The sequence below is a fragment of the Drosophila bipectinata genome, chromosome 4 (genome assembly GCF_030179905.1).
Source record: "Drosophila bipectinata strain 14024-0381.07 chromosome 4, DbipHiC1v2, whole genome shotgun sequence".
In the NCBI taxonomy this organism is placed as follows: domain Eukaryota; kingdom Metazoa; phylum Arthropoda; class Insecta; order Diptera; family Drosophilidae; genus Drosophila; species Drosophila bipectinata.
In genome coordinates, this window is record NC_091740.1 from 3,383,271 (window position 1) to 3,398,039 (window position 14,769).

The window sequence follows — 14,769 nt, forward strand, 5'->3', positions numbered from 1 at the left end:
CGTCTTCGTCAAGCGTTAAGCTTGTTGGGCGACGGCCTTCACCCGGTGCCAATGCAATGCGCTGAATTGCAGTATCATTATTTTCCAATAATGTTTCATGGCCTCCGGGATTTAAATTTTCTTCGAGCTCTTCAGCATTTTGGGATAGGTGTTGCTGCTGAAGAAGTTGCTCTACTGCTTCGCGATCAGATTCATCCGCAATAAAAGGAATTTCATTAATTCCTTGAAGTCCTGCTAGCCATGATTCGTTCAGTGAAATGTTGTGCTTTCTGTAGAGCTCGGTATTCACTAAGTACCGTACAGCTTCAAGGACCCGCGCGGGTCGAATAGTTTCAGTCATGAAATTGTGAGCGTACTCTAGTCTCCTTTTTAAATGGACTTGGATGACATGAGTAGAGTCGAAAGAGCGCGGAAGCGCAGTCACAATATCAGGAACTGAAATTGGAACGTTCACTACTGCCCCTCTGATTCCGCATTGCCTTTCATAGCCGAGGGAAATAATCCTCATAAAAGGAATTCTCGGTGAGATGAGGCGTTCTTCGAGGCAGGTGAGTCCATTCAAGCACTCAGGAATTTCTGGGAAGTCAAACCCATTGGAAAGGCAGAGTGACGGGAGTTTGCCAAGAGAGATGGCACGACGACAAGTATGGCAAAAGTTATATTTACCGGACGGACTGGGAAATTTTCGTGACAAATAAAAAGCGTTGCCAACGTTTAGGAGGGGAAATTTAGAGGAGATAGCCAGGATGTATAATCCACTTACATGCGAACGGAACCATGTTCCTCCACAGCAAATACAAATTTCCGTTGGTCCTTCCTTTATGTTCCTGTGATAAAGATCCCTTGCTGTTGCTCGAATCCTATTTCGCTGTTGTTCTCGTTCCTGATCCAGTTCGTCCTACGAAAGTTGAGCTCTTGCGTCCATATTGCGTTGAGACTGCCTTTGGGAGGCATCCAGTCGATTTTGGGGGTCCATCCTGAAGTTTATTAATCTTTCCTCTGCCATTAGTCGAATTTGTTGTTCCCGAATCCTCCGCTGTAGTCGTGTTTCCCGGCGTTGCGATGTGTTTATCCGTTGCTCCTGTGTTCTTGCGATGGGATTTCTCCTGGTTGCTCTCCTGTAATCGGCGTCCCTTTCCCGTTCTCGCTGCCTGTCTTCCGTATCCCTTCGTCGCTGTCGGTGTTCTACAGTGTTCCTTTCCTGTTCCCTTGCACGTTCCTCTGGGTCCTCGCGATGAGCAGCTCGCGCTGCGGCGTCCCGAATCTGCTCTTGAATTCGAAATTCGGGATTGGTCCTCCGAGAGGCATGGGCAGCAGTATTTTGCACCTGCTCTTGTCGCCGCTCCTCGGAGTCCTCTCGACGAATAGCACGCGCTGTGGCGTCCCGAACTCGTTCCGTATTTCGGTACTCCGGAATAGTCCTCCGCGTCGCATGGTCAGCAGTATTTTGCACCTGCTCTTGTCGCCGCTCCTCGGAGTCCTCTCGACGAATAGCACGCGCTGTGGCGTCCCGAACTCGTTCCGGATTTCGGTACTCCGGAATAGTCCTCCGCGTCGCATGGTCAGCAGTATTTTGCACCTGCTCTCGTCGCCGCTCCTCCAGGTCCACTCGGCGGGCCGCGTGTGCCTCCATGTCCCTAATCCGTTCGGGAATTCGGTGCTCTGGATTATCCCTCCGAGTAGAATGGTCAGCAGTGTTTCGTAACTGCTCTCGTCGCCGCTCCTCGGGGTCTTCTCGACGGGTCGCCCGTGCTTCCATGTCCCGAATCCTCTCTGAAACACGATAGTCTGGGTTCTGTCGACGATCAAAATGCGATTCTGCGTCCCGAACCCTCTCTGGAACACGGAATTGAAGATCCAGTCGCCTATCAGCATGTGCTGCAGTATCCCGAAGGCGCTCTAGATTGCGAATCCTTTCGCTGCGTCTCCTCTGAGCCCGTGCTGCGGAATTCTGCGCACGACTTTCCTCCTGTAAGTCTGGGTTGCTTGCTCGTACATTGGCGATGTGTTGCGAGTTCCTGCTTCTTATTTCCACCGCATTTTGTTGGTAGCGGGCTCTGCTGCGGTTTAAAGCAGCTTGGCGGCGTTGCTCCTGGGATGTGCGGGAAACACGTGGCATTTTTTGCGTGCTGTTGGAAAAAATTCAAATTAAATTATTTTCACAATTATGGAATTCACAATTATGGTAAAAAATGGAAATAGGAAATTTACGAAGGATTAAATTCCTCCTTCATAAACCTCATACTAAGGGATGCTTTTAGGGGAATAGACTTACCAAAATATATGTTTTAACAATTATTTCATATATTTTTTAAACACACACTTTTTGCCACTGGTAAAAAATATAACTTGCACTCCTTAATATTAGCACTGGCAAAAAATACTTTTCACGCACTTTAAATTAACTGGCAGAGTAACGTCGTCACTCGATAAAATTTTTTTTAGACTGATCTACGGATTAGTGGTTTTTTCAATATATAGGCAAGTTGGGTAATATTACAAAAAAAACGTATAATCCCTTAACCCTTTAAGGTTATACAGTTTTACCCTTTTCGTCATGGCAATAAAATGTCAGGATCTTTTTATATACCTGTTTTACCTGTTGTGTTATGAATTAAGGCGTTACGAATATTTACAGCCCAAATTTGAGGGATAATGTTATTCCGATTTGACTAATCAGAAAAAAGGTAATACCTGATATTTTAAAGTTCCTCAGTACCCATATAAATTGCATTGATATCTGTACTACCTGTTACGCAATAGAAAACCCTTGCACGTGTTCATTCAACGAAGGAGGATTTCCATTGAACCAATTGGTGGCATTACCTAAATTAGGTCATCATGGGATAATCCCATGGTTTTCTTGTAATAAAAATTCGGGTGTTATTTAAAATGTATAGGGTTGTAAACTTAACAATGAAAATAAACACAATTTTATGATCATTAATAACCTACTACCCGGAATCCCAGTATAACAAATGAATATGTTAAATCATTCCATAGTATTGTTAAAAATGATAAAAAGGCTAACTATACCAAATTTAAAGTATACTAGGTATACTAAATAGTTTCAGTGTTTAATTTTTTCCACAATTTACTGCAAGGGTATATCAACTTCGGCTCCGCCCGAAGTTAGCTTTCCTTTCTTGTTATCTCTGGTATAGATTATGGCGTCGTCTGCATATAAAGATATTTTTATTTCCTTCTATCTACATAGACTGTTGTTGATTTTTTCGAAAGCAATGATGAAGAGGACAACAGATAGAGGTGACTCTTGAGGGATTTCGTTGATAAGTTAACAGCTCCGGAGGTTTTGTCGTTGACTCTGACTTTTAAGGTCCTCTTCGTCATAAAGGCTTTCACAAGATTGTAAAGCCTTGGACCAATGCCCCAAAGCTGGAGTCGAGAGGGTAATGCATGCAGCCCCGCACGATCGAAGGCCTTTTCGAAATCCGTTTGCCAGGATGGAGACGTGGTTCCTTGAAAAAATGGCATTCGACCCGAAGTGTTGGATTTTAAGGAGAGCGTCCATGTGGTGGCTTTTGAATGCAACCTGGTTGCCGTTTATCAGGTTATGTCGGTTGATGTACCACATAAGTCAGAGGGCCAGCATTTTCTCGATTATTTTGCTAAGACATGTGATTGTTGATATTGGGCGATACCCATTTAATTCGGATGTTTTTTTGTAAGGCTTAGGGATGGGAATGACTGTGGAGGATCTCCAAGTGTGGGGGTAACTGCCTGTGGAGAGCATGGAGTTTTAGATATCAAGGATTCGTTGTTTAAGGCTTTGGGGGTGTGTTTTAACATAGGATAGGAGATTCTATCGGAACCGGGAGTTTTATCTTTGGAAGGAGTATCCAGAGTTTTTGCTGTTGGTAGGGCAGTAGGATTGTAGGATTAGGTAAGGTAAGAATCTTTACGGGCTATGTATTCCCGGCTTAAGTTATCATCCGCACCATATTTGGACCAGATGTCACTGAAATTTTCGGCAATGGTTAAAGAGTCTGTTAATAAACTGCCGTCTGTTTTGATGCATTTGATGATCACTGAGGGGGGACCCTGGGAGACGTTTAATGTCTGGCCATATCTTTTTACAGGAGTAGGCTAGGGAGATTGGGGAGGCGAAGTTATCGAAGGCTTTACGCTTTACGAGAAGCATTGTCTTCTTGAAGAAGGCATTTGCTCTTTTGTAGTTTACTAATTTATTTCCGCCAACGGATAAATCCTTACATGGCTCCAAAAGCTTAAGAGGTTAGATGTGGCCATTTGGGATTTGAAGATATGGAAAAGTTTTTTGTTTGGAGTCCGTAAGCTGCTGTAGCTGCGGGTTCCACCAGGAGATTTTCGCTTTGTGTGGGAACGGAAGTGTTGACAGCAGCACTGATACTTTTGGAGAGAAGAGCGACCAGGGGGTTTAAGCAACCAGGAGCCGGTGTGCCATGATATGTCTAGCTTGCTGAGTAGGTTGTTGAAATCGATAGTTACGAGAATAACACCGGAGGGTTTTGGGATGCCGTCGCCTTTCCTGGTAAATTTGAACACCAAGTGGACGTTTTGGCTAGCCAGTTCTTTAATGATTTCATCTTCAGGGATGTTAATATGATAAGGGGCATAAAGGGGCCTTTAACAAAGTTGAGAGAATCGTGTAATTTGCACATAATTTCGCATATTCCAGCTAGGTTGTTTGTTTTCGTGAAATTTCCGGCTGCGGTTTTGATTTTAACAATCAATAAAAGGTTGCCATCTCGGAGAGTGGAGATGGGCAGAATTTCTTTGCTACTAATTCTTAACGAACGGTTTACAGCAAAGCAAGAAAACTCGGACAATTTTTTGCTTGTGTTTTTTGACGATATAATGATAAGCTTTGGGATTTCTTTTGGAGTTTCGGGTAGTTCTGGAAACACCTTTTGAAATTTTTGGATTTTTTTTTGATTTGGTCCGTGGTCCGAACGGCGTGAGGAGCTTATGACAAGTGCAGCTTGGAGGTCAAATGCATTTTACGATAGAGCTATCACACCATGGGCGAAAGAATGTACATATACGAAGAACTCACGGGGGAGATAAGTCCCTTGATTACCAAAAACCGGGAGGGAGAAAATTCACTATCGTGAGAGAGAGATGCACTAAGAAAAAAGCGAAAGATAAAATAAACAAAAGCAATAGAAAAATGAAAAGAAAGGCCATTATAGAGAAAGAGAATAAATTTTACTTTGTTTTATTGAAACAGTTTTCAGAGATCATTTTCCAAATACCGTGAGAGACTGAGAGAGTCATACTTTTACTTTGGAGTCCAAAGTTCAAACTCAGCACTCAGTCATTTTTAAAAACCCAAGGCTTTCGGAAAGTACCTCCACTGTAGGACTGAAATTGTCCTATCTATCTTCACGTTAGCAATCCCCAAGTAAATCAGCTATAGATCATTCTACAGTTTTTTCTTTTCACAAGCACTGGGCCTCGGCAATTGCTGGTGGTCCACTGATCTCCACGAGGCGATCTACTTTTGAAGCTTTAAGCTTCCAACCGGTTTTTGTCTGAGCTTGGAAAAGACGACCCTATGTGCTGCTTTCACTTCGGCAGCTCTCACGCAGCCAACTTCAGAGGATGCCGCAAATATCTGCAAGTCGCATTTAAGCAAAATAAACAATCAAAGCTCACAGCAGCTAAAGAATGGAACACTTTTCATTCAAACTATCTCTCACCCAACGTTGGTAAGGATTCATTTGCAAGTGTAGCCAGATGGAACCTACCCATCCCTCGCAAAGAGATTGAAAACACTCCCCCTCCAAAAAACCCGCCAAAATAACATTGATACTAGAGGTCTGCATGAATAGCTGAAAAACGACATTAAACTGGACAAACTTGAAAATGAATTGAGTGAGATAGAATGCTGAGACGAAAATTAATAAATGAGTGAGTGCGACTGTTTAGGTCTCACTCGCACAACATTCGGGGGATGAAAACCCCCGAAACCCCCTTTTTGTTGGACTCCAGCAGGATATATATTAGAGGTATGCAGAGAAATACATTCTTGTTGCCTCAGCCATAAAATACATCCGAATGGAATAGAATGAATGAGTGCAAGAGACACAACGAATTGAGTGAGAGGGGGTGAGAGAGTAAGAGAGCATTCTAACTTATTATCTTGCTTTGAAACCGAGTGAATTGGGGTGGGAAGTAAAAAGAGTGCTTTTGGAATGAGGAATGCAGCTGAATGTCTCGAATGGTTTTTAACACACTCCATGCATTCATTAATTTTCTTTTGTTGACCAAAACGCTTCTTTAATACTTCTTTAATAATGACGGAATTGACCGAAAGGTAAATTATAATAAAAGTGTTTTTTTACTTATGGTAATTATTATTATTAATTTCTTAGTGTATTTTGTTTAATTTTTTTTTTATATTTTTCCAAATTAAATTATTTGAAAAAAAATTTTTAGCTTCAAAATTGTGCTGGAAAATCATTTATTAATAAATATTGAAAACATTTTTACATTCTCATATAAAATATGTAAAATAAAAAAAAAACAACATATTAATGAATATTTCTGAACTAAAAACAATGACTTGCTTTTGAATTATTTTATTATCAGCGTCTAAAAAAAGGAAAATATGCATAGTTGTATCGTACATTCTAAATTGCATTCGAAACAATTCGAATGCGAACTTTAACTCTAACTCATTCAATTCGGGTTTCATCCCCCGAATGTTGTGCGAGTGAGACCTATACAGTCGCACTCACTCATTTATTAATTTTCGTCTCAGCATTCTATCTCACTCAATTCATTTTCAAGTTTGTCCAGTTTAATGTCGTTTTTCAGCTATTCATGCAGACCTCTAGTATCAATGTTATTTTGGCGGGTTTTTTGGAGGGGGAGTTTTTTCAATCTCTTTGCGAGGGATGGGTAGGTTCCATCTGGCTACACTTGCAAATGAATCCTTACCAACGTTGGGTGAGAGATTGGTTGAAGGAAAAGTGTTCCATTCTTTAGCTGCTGTGAGCTTTGATTGTTTATTTTGCTTAAATGCGACTTGCAGATATTTGCGGCATCCTCTGAAGTTGGCTGCGTGAGAGCTGCCGAAGTGAAAGCAGCACATAGGGTCGTCTTTTCCAAGCTCAGACAAAAACCGGTTGAAAGCTTAAAGCTTCAAAAGTAGATCGCCTCGTGGAGATCAGTGGACCACCAGCAATTGCCGAGGCCCAGTGCTTGTGAAAAGAAAAAACTGTAGAATGACCTATAGCTGATTTACTTGTCCTACAGTGGAGTCCTACAGTGGAGGTACTTTCCGAAAGCCTTGGGTTTTTAAAAATGACTGAGTGCTAAGTTTGAACTTTGGACTCCAAAGTAAAAGTATGACTCTCTCAGTCTCTCACGGTATTTGGAAAATGATCTCTGAAAACTGTTTCAATAAAACAAAGTAAAATTTATTCTCTTTCTCTATAATGGCCTTTCTTTTCATTTTTCTACTGCTTTTGTTTATTTTATCTTTCGCTTTTTTCTTAGTGCATCTCTCTCTCACGATAGTGAATTTTCTCCCTCCCGATTTTTGGTAATCAAGGGACTTATCTCCCCCGTGAGTTCTTCGTATATGTACATTCTTTCGCCCATGGTGTGATAGCTCTATCGTAAAATGCATTTGACCTCCAAGCTGCACTTGTCATAAGCTCCTCACGCCGTTCGGACCACGGACCAAATCAAAAAAAAATCCAAAAATTTCAAAAGGTGTTTCCAGAACTACCCGAAACTCCAAAAGAAATCCCAAAGCTTATCATTATATCGTCAAAAAACACAAGCAAAAAATTGTCCGAGTTTTCTTGCTTTGCTGTAAACCGTTCGTTAAGAATTAGTAGCAAAGAAATTCTGCCCATCTCCACTCTCCGGGATGGCAACCTTTTATTGATTGTTAAAATCAAAACCGCAGCCGGAAATTTCACGAAAACAAACAACCTAGCTGGAATATGCGAAATTATGTGCAAATTACACGATTCTCTCAACTTTGTTAAAGGCCCCTTTATGCCCCTTATCATATTAACATCCCTGAAGATGAAATCATTAAAGAACTGGCTAGCCAAAACGTCCACTTGGTGTTCAAATTTACCAGGAAAGGCGACGGCATCCCAAAACCCTCCGGTGTTATTCTCGTAACTATCGATTTCAACAACCTACTCAGCAAGCTAGACATATCATGGCACACCGGCTCCTGGTTGCTTAAACCCCCTGGTCGCTCTTCTCTCCAAAAGTATCAGTGCTGCTGTCAACACTTCCGTTCCCACACAAAGCGAAAATCTCCTGGTGGAACCCGCAGCTACAGCAGCTTACGGACTCCAAACAAAAAACTTTTCCATATCTTCAAATCCCAAATGGCCACATCTAACCTCTTAAGCTTTTGGAGCCATGTAAGGATTTATCCGTTGGCGGAAATAAATTAGTAAACTACAAAAGAGCAAATGCCTTCTTCAAGAAGACAATGCTTCTCGTAAAGCGTAAAGCCTTCGATAACTTCGCCTCCCCAATCTCCCTAGCCTACTCCTGTAAAAAGATATGGCCAGACATTAAACGCCTCCCAGGGTCCCCCCTCAGTGATCATCAAATGCATCAAAACAGACGGCAGTTTATTAACAGACTCTTTAACCATTGCCGAAAATTTCAGTGACATCTGGTCCAAATATGGTGCGGATGATAACTTAAGCCGGGAATACATAGCCCGTAAAGATTCTTACCTTACCTAATTCTACAATCCTACTGCCCTACCAACAGCAAAAACTCTGGATACTCCTTCCAAAGATAAAACTCCCGGTTCCGATAGAATCTCCTATCCTATGTTAAACCACACCCCTCAAAGCCTTAAACAACGAATCCTTGATATCTAAAACTCCATGCTCTCCACAGGCAGTTACCCCCCACACTTGGAGATCCTCCACAGTCATTCCCATCCCTAAGCCTTACAAAAAAACATCCGAATTAAATGGGTATCGCCCAATATCAATAATCACATGTCTTAGCAAAATAATCGAGAAAATGCTGGCCCTCTGACTTATGTGGTACATCAACCGACATAACCTGATAAACGGCAATCAGGTTGCATTCAAAAGCCACCACATGGACGCTCTCCTTAAAATCCAACACTTCGGGTCGAATGCCATTTTTTCAAGGAACCACGTCTCCATCCTGGCAAACGGATTTCGAAAAGGCCTTCGATCGTGCGGGGCTGCATGCATTACCCTCTCGACTCCAGCTTTGGGGCATTGGTCCAAGGCTTTACAATCTTGTGAAAGCCTTTATGATGAAGAGGACCTTAAAAGTCAGAGTCAACGACAAAACCTCCGGAGCTGTTAACTTATCAACGAAATCCCTCAAGAGTCACCTCTATCTGTTGTCCTCTTCATCATTGCTTTCGAAAAAATCAACAACAGTCTATGTAGATAGAAGGAAATAAAAATATCTTTATATGCAGACGACGCCATAATCTATACCAGAGATAAAAATCGAAATAATGTAAAAGCACATTCATTTAAGTCCTTCAAGATTTGGAAGCCTGGGGTCTACACTCCAGGGCTTCGCTTTCCATCAATAACAAGTCTATCCATCTTGTTACAAACTTAAAAATACTTGAGATTACTTTCAATTCCAGGTTGAGCTTTAAGGATCACTGTATCTTACTAAGGAAACAACTTGAAACCCGAGTTAACATAATCAAATTTCTTGCTCCAAATTCTCACATATCCACTCCAATACTCTAACCAACATAACCCATACCCTCATCCCTGCCAAAATTGATTACGGTTTCCTATCTAAGGTTGGTGCGATACATCCAACTTGAAGGAAATCCAACCTCCATTTCACTCATCAGCTAGTCGTTCAATCAAAGCATTCCATTCCAATCACCAATACAGTGTGTTCTGGCTGAAACAGGATTTCCAAGCATTCTCGATTATTTAGCAATGTCGACAAAGAATTTTATTCCTAGGCGGCTCACTAGCTCTAACCGGTCGCTAGTAAAACCGCTCTAACCGGTCGCTGGAGAACCACTCAGACTCAGACCCAACAATATGCGAAATACAGAAGATTATCGCTATATACAAAACAAAGATAATTATTGTTTGGGCTCCTAGTCACCAGGGAATTCTTGGAAACGAACAAGCCGACGCGGCTGCCCGATACATGAACACGGCACTAACTAGCCAATTTTCCCCCACTAACACCAAAGATATTAAAAGGCTTATTAAAGCTGCTACTGAACAAAAGCAGCGAATGGATTGGAGTGTCTATAGCCATAGATACAAATCCATAAGCCCATCCCGTGAAAAAACCTCACTTCCTCGTGGACTCAACAAACACGAGTGCACACTATACACCCGTCTACGCATAGGACACATCCAGGAAACTCACGAACACCTTCTACAAGGTTGCGCTCGCCCGGCATGCCGGTTCTGCGGTGCAAACCTCTCCATGTTGGAGTCCCGTATAAGGGCCCACACGTAACTCAATTTTTGGAACATCCATCCTCCCATCTTCCGTTCTTTTATCTCCCACAACATAAAATATACAAAAATTGTACACCGTTTCTAGAAAAATACACCTCCGTATTTAGAATTAAATACTAAATGTTAATGTACCAGGCCGAAGGACTTATCTAGCGCCTTACTAACATTAACTTTAGTAATTAATACTAGATTTAATATGCTAAAATAAAAATAAAAAATAAATACATTTTTAATTACTTAATTAGTTTAAATAATTTTAAAATTAATTACTCCTCATTTGCAACACCTTTGATCATCTCTCAATTTTGGAATGGCTTGTTTAAGAGTCGCCTCACCACCACTAATTTACTGGAGTTCACATCCTTTGTCATAGATGGCCTTTGAAAGGGAACTCAAACCGATGTTATTAACACAGACAAGCATTTGATTCAGTCAATGACTCACTCTTGTTGAGTTAACTGAATGTGCTGGGATTTCCTACAGACCTCCTAATGTGGATCTCCAGCTACTTATATGGAAGAACATAAAGAGTCTTATTTCAAAATGTATTTTCCCGTTTGGTCCGTGTTACATCTGGAGTCCCTCAGGGAAGTTATCTTGGCCCGTTATTATTTACTCTTTTTATTAATGACTTGCCCCCTGCTTTAACGAACTCTCTAGTTCTTATGTATGCAGATGATGTAAAGCTTTGTTTTCAGTACAAATCCATCTCTGCCCAATGCAGTCTTCAGTTTGATCTTGAACACTTTCAAAAATGGTGCTTAGCTAATGCAAGCTTATGTCTTTTGATCGTTCTTGCCCTCTGCAGGCTACGTATACTCTCTTTGGGATTGCCTGAAAAAAAATTAACCCAGGTTAATGATCTCCGCGACCTATGAGGCACCAAACTTAAATGCCGACCATATTTCCTTAATGGTTAATAAGGCTAAATGAGTCCTTGGTTTTATTAAAAGGCGGTCAAAAGAATTTAACGACCCCTACATAACTAAAACCTTATTCATTTCTTTGGTCCGTCCGATTCTGGAATGCTGTTCATTTGTCTGGAGTCCCCAATATGGAGTACATCCGTAGCGCATAGAATCCATACAAAATAATTTCTTAACTTTTTCACTTAGAGGTCCAAACTAAGATGCAAATCTTCGTCTTCCATCTTATAATAGAAGACTCTTACTAATAAACTTACCTAGCTTAACAAATCGTAGGACAAGGCTCGGTGTAGTTTTTCTGCATAACCTAATTAATGGGGATGTAGATAGCCAGCATTTACTAACCGGCTTAAATTTAAACATTCCCAATAGAAGGACTAGAATCTTTAGTCCTCTTTAGTCCATTGTAGTTCGACATATGTTCGAACTACAATGGTTTCTACTATATCACATCTCTTTCCTGTCCTTTAAATTTAAAATATAGAATTTTAAATTTCCTTACTAACTCCTCCTGTCTTAATAAACTACAAATAGCTTGACATACATGTACTAATAAATCGTTTCCCGAGCGCCCCTCGGTCGTCTTACCTTTATGATGAATACAGATGAATGATGCTCTAATTGATGCACAAGCCATTTCAAAAATTCTGAAAAACAGCGAAAAAAAAAACCAAATTCAAAAGTATTGAGTTTACCATATTTTTTTATATTAGCAAAAACTAAATATCCAAAACCTACAATACCTTTTCGATATGGAAAAAGGACTGGTAAAACGGCCTATAATATGTGGAACGGCTGCGATTGCCTTTTTGGCCATCTGCTTTACTATTTGCACCATAGTATTTACAGCTTAGCATAGTCGTCATAAAAATAGACACAGATACTGCGCACGACGTTCCTTTCTCGTCAGCGAAATCGTCGGGCAATGCACTGCAAAAAGCAGCGGCTACCCGACACCATTTAAATGGAGCCGGGCAGCATATGAAGATTCGATATAAGACTTTTTAATATTAAAATCGTGACGGTCGTAGCCTAGCTAACCCCAAAATCTTTTCATTCGCGCTGTATCGCGCGTCTAAATAACTCCTAAAAACAGATATTATTAACTTATATACCTTATAGGATCGAATATGTGATCTTAACTTCGATACACACTTGTTAGCCATTGAAATTTTGCGATAACTATTTTCATTCTCTAAACCAATAAAATAAATCTTTTATCTCATAATAAAAAAAAACAAAGTAATTTAAGGATTAAACGTTAAAACCGTGGTCAAAAATCAAAGAAACTACCGAGCTGAGCGGATACGCTTTCCACAAGCTCCGGGAAAACGTAAAGGAAATGTAAAAAAAATCATAGTTTACCATGGGGTTTAGGTATCTTGGGTAAATCAAGATAAGCGAAAATACCCTTAACCACAAACTAAAAAACCGAAACAATAGACAAGCAAAACGGAAACTTACCCTCCCACAAAGTTTATCGGATCTAATGCCATTCATAAAAACGATCATGAAAACACTTGTTCAAAACCATTTGCTCGTAGCACAACACTCTATATAATCTTTGGAGGCTCTTCAATACTCTGTAATGTACTCTGTACAATCCCCAATACAAAGCCACACTGGCCGCTGGCTTAAGAACGACTCCGACAAAGCCAACGCTTTTGCTGAACAGCTGTCTGCCACCTTCACTCCTTTTGAACTTCCAGACGCCTCACACCGCGACTTCTTACGCGCTCCCTTTCAGCCAGCGCGCCCCATCAGACACACCACGCCGCAAGAAGTCACGCTGCAGTTAAAAGCGTTTAATTTAAAAAAGACTCCTTAAAAAAGACCCAATGGCATCGACAATAGAGCGGCCAAGGCTTTTCCACCCAAAGGAGTGTTAGCGCTGGTGAAAATTTTCAACACCATGCTAAGCCTGGGACATTTTCCAAGGCTTTGGAAGCAAGCCCGGATCATCATGATCCCAAAGCCAACAAGCCACTATCTCGAATCGATTCCTTCCGCTCAATCAGCCTGCTATCAGCGTCTTCCTCGACGTAAAACAAGCCTTTGACAAGGTGTGGCACCAGGGCCGTCTTTAGAAAATCAAGGAACTTCTCCCTGCACCCTATTTCGCCATCCTGAGGTCTTTCATTGCCGATCAAACCTTCGTTGTAGCAGTAAAAGACTCACGATCCAGCTTGGCACACATTCACGCAGGAGTGCCCCAAGGAACTGTACTAGGTCCATTCCTGTACACCATGTACACGAGTGATATGCCAGTTCCGTCGCCCGCCACAGACGCTCGTATGCTTCTGGCTACTTATGCCGACGACACGGCCTTCCTAGCACCCCACTCGTCTCAGCTGACAGCCTCGGCTGCTGTTCAGGACTGGCTGATTGCGATGGAGCGCCGGACCAAGCACTGGAACATTGTCATAAATTGCAGCAAGTCGGCATGCGTCACTTTTTCTTTAAGACTTGTGATCGACATCGTGCATACCTTCAATGGTGACACCATTAAAAACGCCACCTCTCACTGCTACTTAGGTGTACACCTAGATCACAGGCTCATATGGAACACCCACATCATGGCGATCAAAGCCAAAAGCGTTCGCAAGCCCCAAAAGCTCGACTGGCTCCTGGGATCCAAAAGCCTCCAGCTTTCGACGAAAGTTTTGCTGCTTAAAGCAATCCTCACGCCAACCTGGACGTATGCGATCGAGGTATGGGGCACAGCATCCAAGCACCAGCTAAACAGGGTGAGGGTAGAGCAGGCACGTGCTGCTCGACGGGTATCCGGACTTCCCTCGTATGTGACAAACCAGGGCATCCAAAACGACATAAGCCTTGTTCCGGTGGGCGACCTCCTAAGCCGACACAGCCGACGGTACTCGGACAGGCTAACGAATCACCCAAAACCACTAGCTAGAAGGCTGGCCGACCCGCAAACTCTTAGGCGTTTACAGAGATTTCACCCAAGCGATCTGTCTTCCCGTGTTGTTCAGTAATATTGTAAACTAATGTAAATAATTGTAAATTATTGTATATAGTTTATAGTCTTATTATTGTATAGTCACCTCATCTTCTAAGCGCCCGGTTATGTTAAAATGGTTCTGAACGATTCCGGCGACTACAATAAGATTTAACTTGTTTTAAAAAAAAAGGATCCGTGCCGATAAGTAAGCCGTTCAATGGTTCAGGTGGTGTTTAAATGTTTGGTAGTTGCACTTTTCCTGACGTGCAACACATCCCAGCTGGCTCATTTTTTAATTTCAGAGCAAGACAATGCGGACATTCCTTGTCCATAGCACCAATTACCACTTTTGAATGAGCCCAATACTCAACATCCGGCTCATATGGATTGCTAG

General features: G+C 41.7%; 1 protein-coding gene across 1 annotated transcript; it reads right to left on the reverse strand.

Annotated features, from left to right (window-relative positions):
• Window positions 1-898: 898 nt before the first annotated feature.
• On the reverse strand, window positions 899-2,243 carry LOC122322176 (golgin subfamily A member 6-like protein 6). The gene is made up of 3 exons (XM_070282409.1): window positions 2,212-2,243; window positions 1,517-2,129; window positions 899-1,408 (listed from the first exon to the last, which is right to left on the reverse strand). Exons 1-3 carry the CDS (start codon window positions 2,241-2,243, stop codon window positions 899-901), a joined length of 1,155 nt encoding a protein of 384 aa, XP_070138510.1.
• Between the last annotated feature and the right edge of the window lie 12,526 nt (window positions 2,244-14,769).

What these genes read in the sequence shown, in the direction of transcription:
- LOC122322176 (XM_070282409.1), bottom strand. Translation starts at nt 2,243, where the DNA reads ATGAGGTTTATGAAGGAGGAATTTAATCCTTC. An exon ending in AAGGAGGAATTTAATCCTTC is followed by an intron (nt 2,130 to 2,211) that starts GTAAATTTCCTA and finishes TTTTTCCAACAG; the next exon opens with CACGCAAAAAATGCCACGTG. An exon ending in AGTACCGAAATCCGGAACGA is followed by an intron (nt 1,409 to 1,516) that starts GTTCGGGACGCC and finishes ACTATTCCGGAG; the next exon opens with TACCGAAATACGGAACGAGT.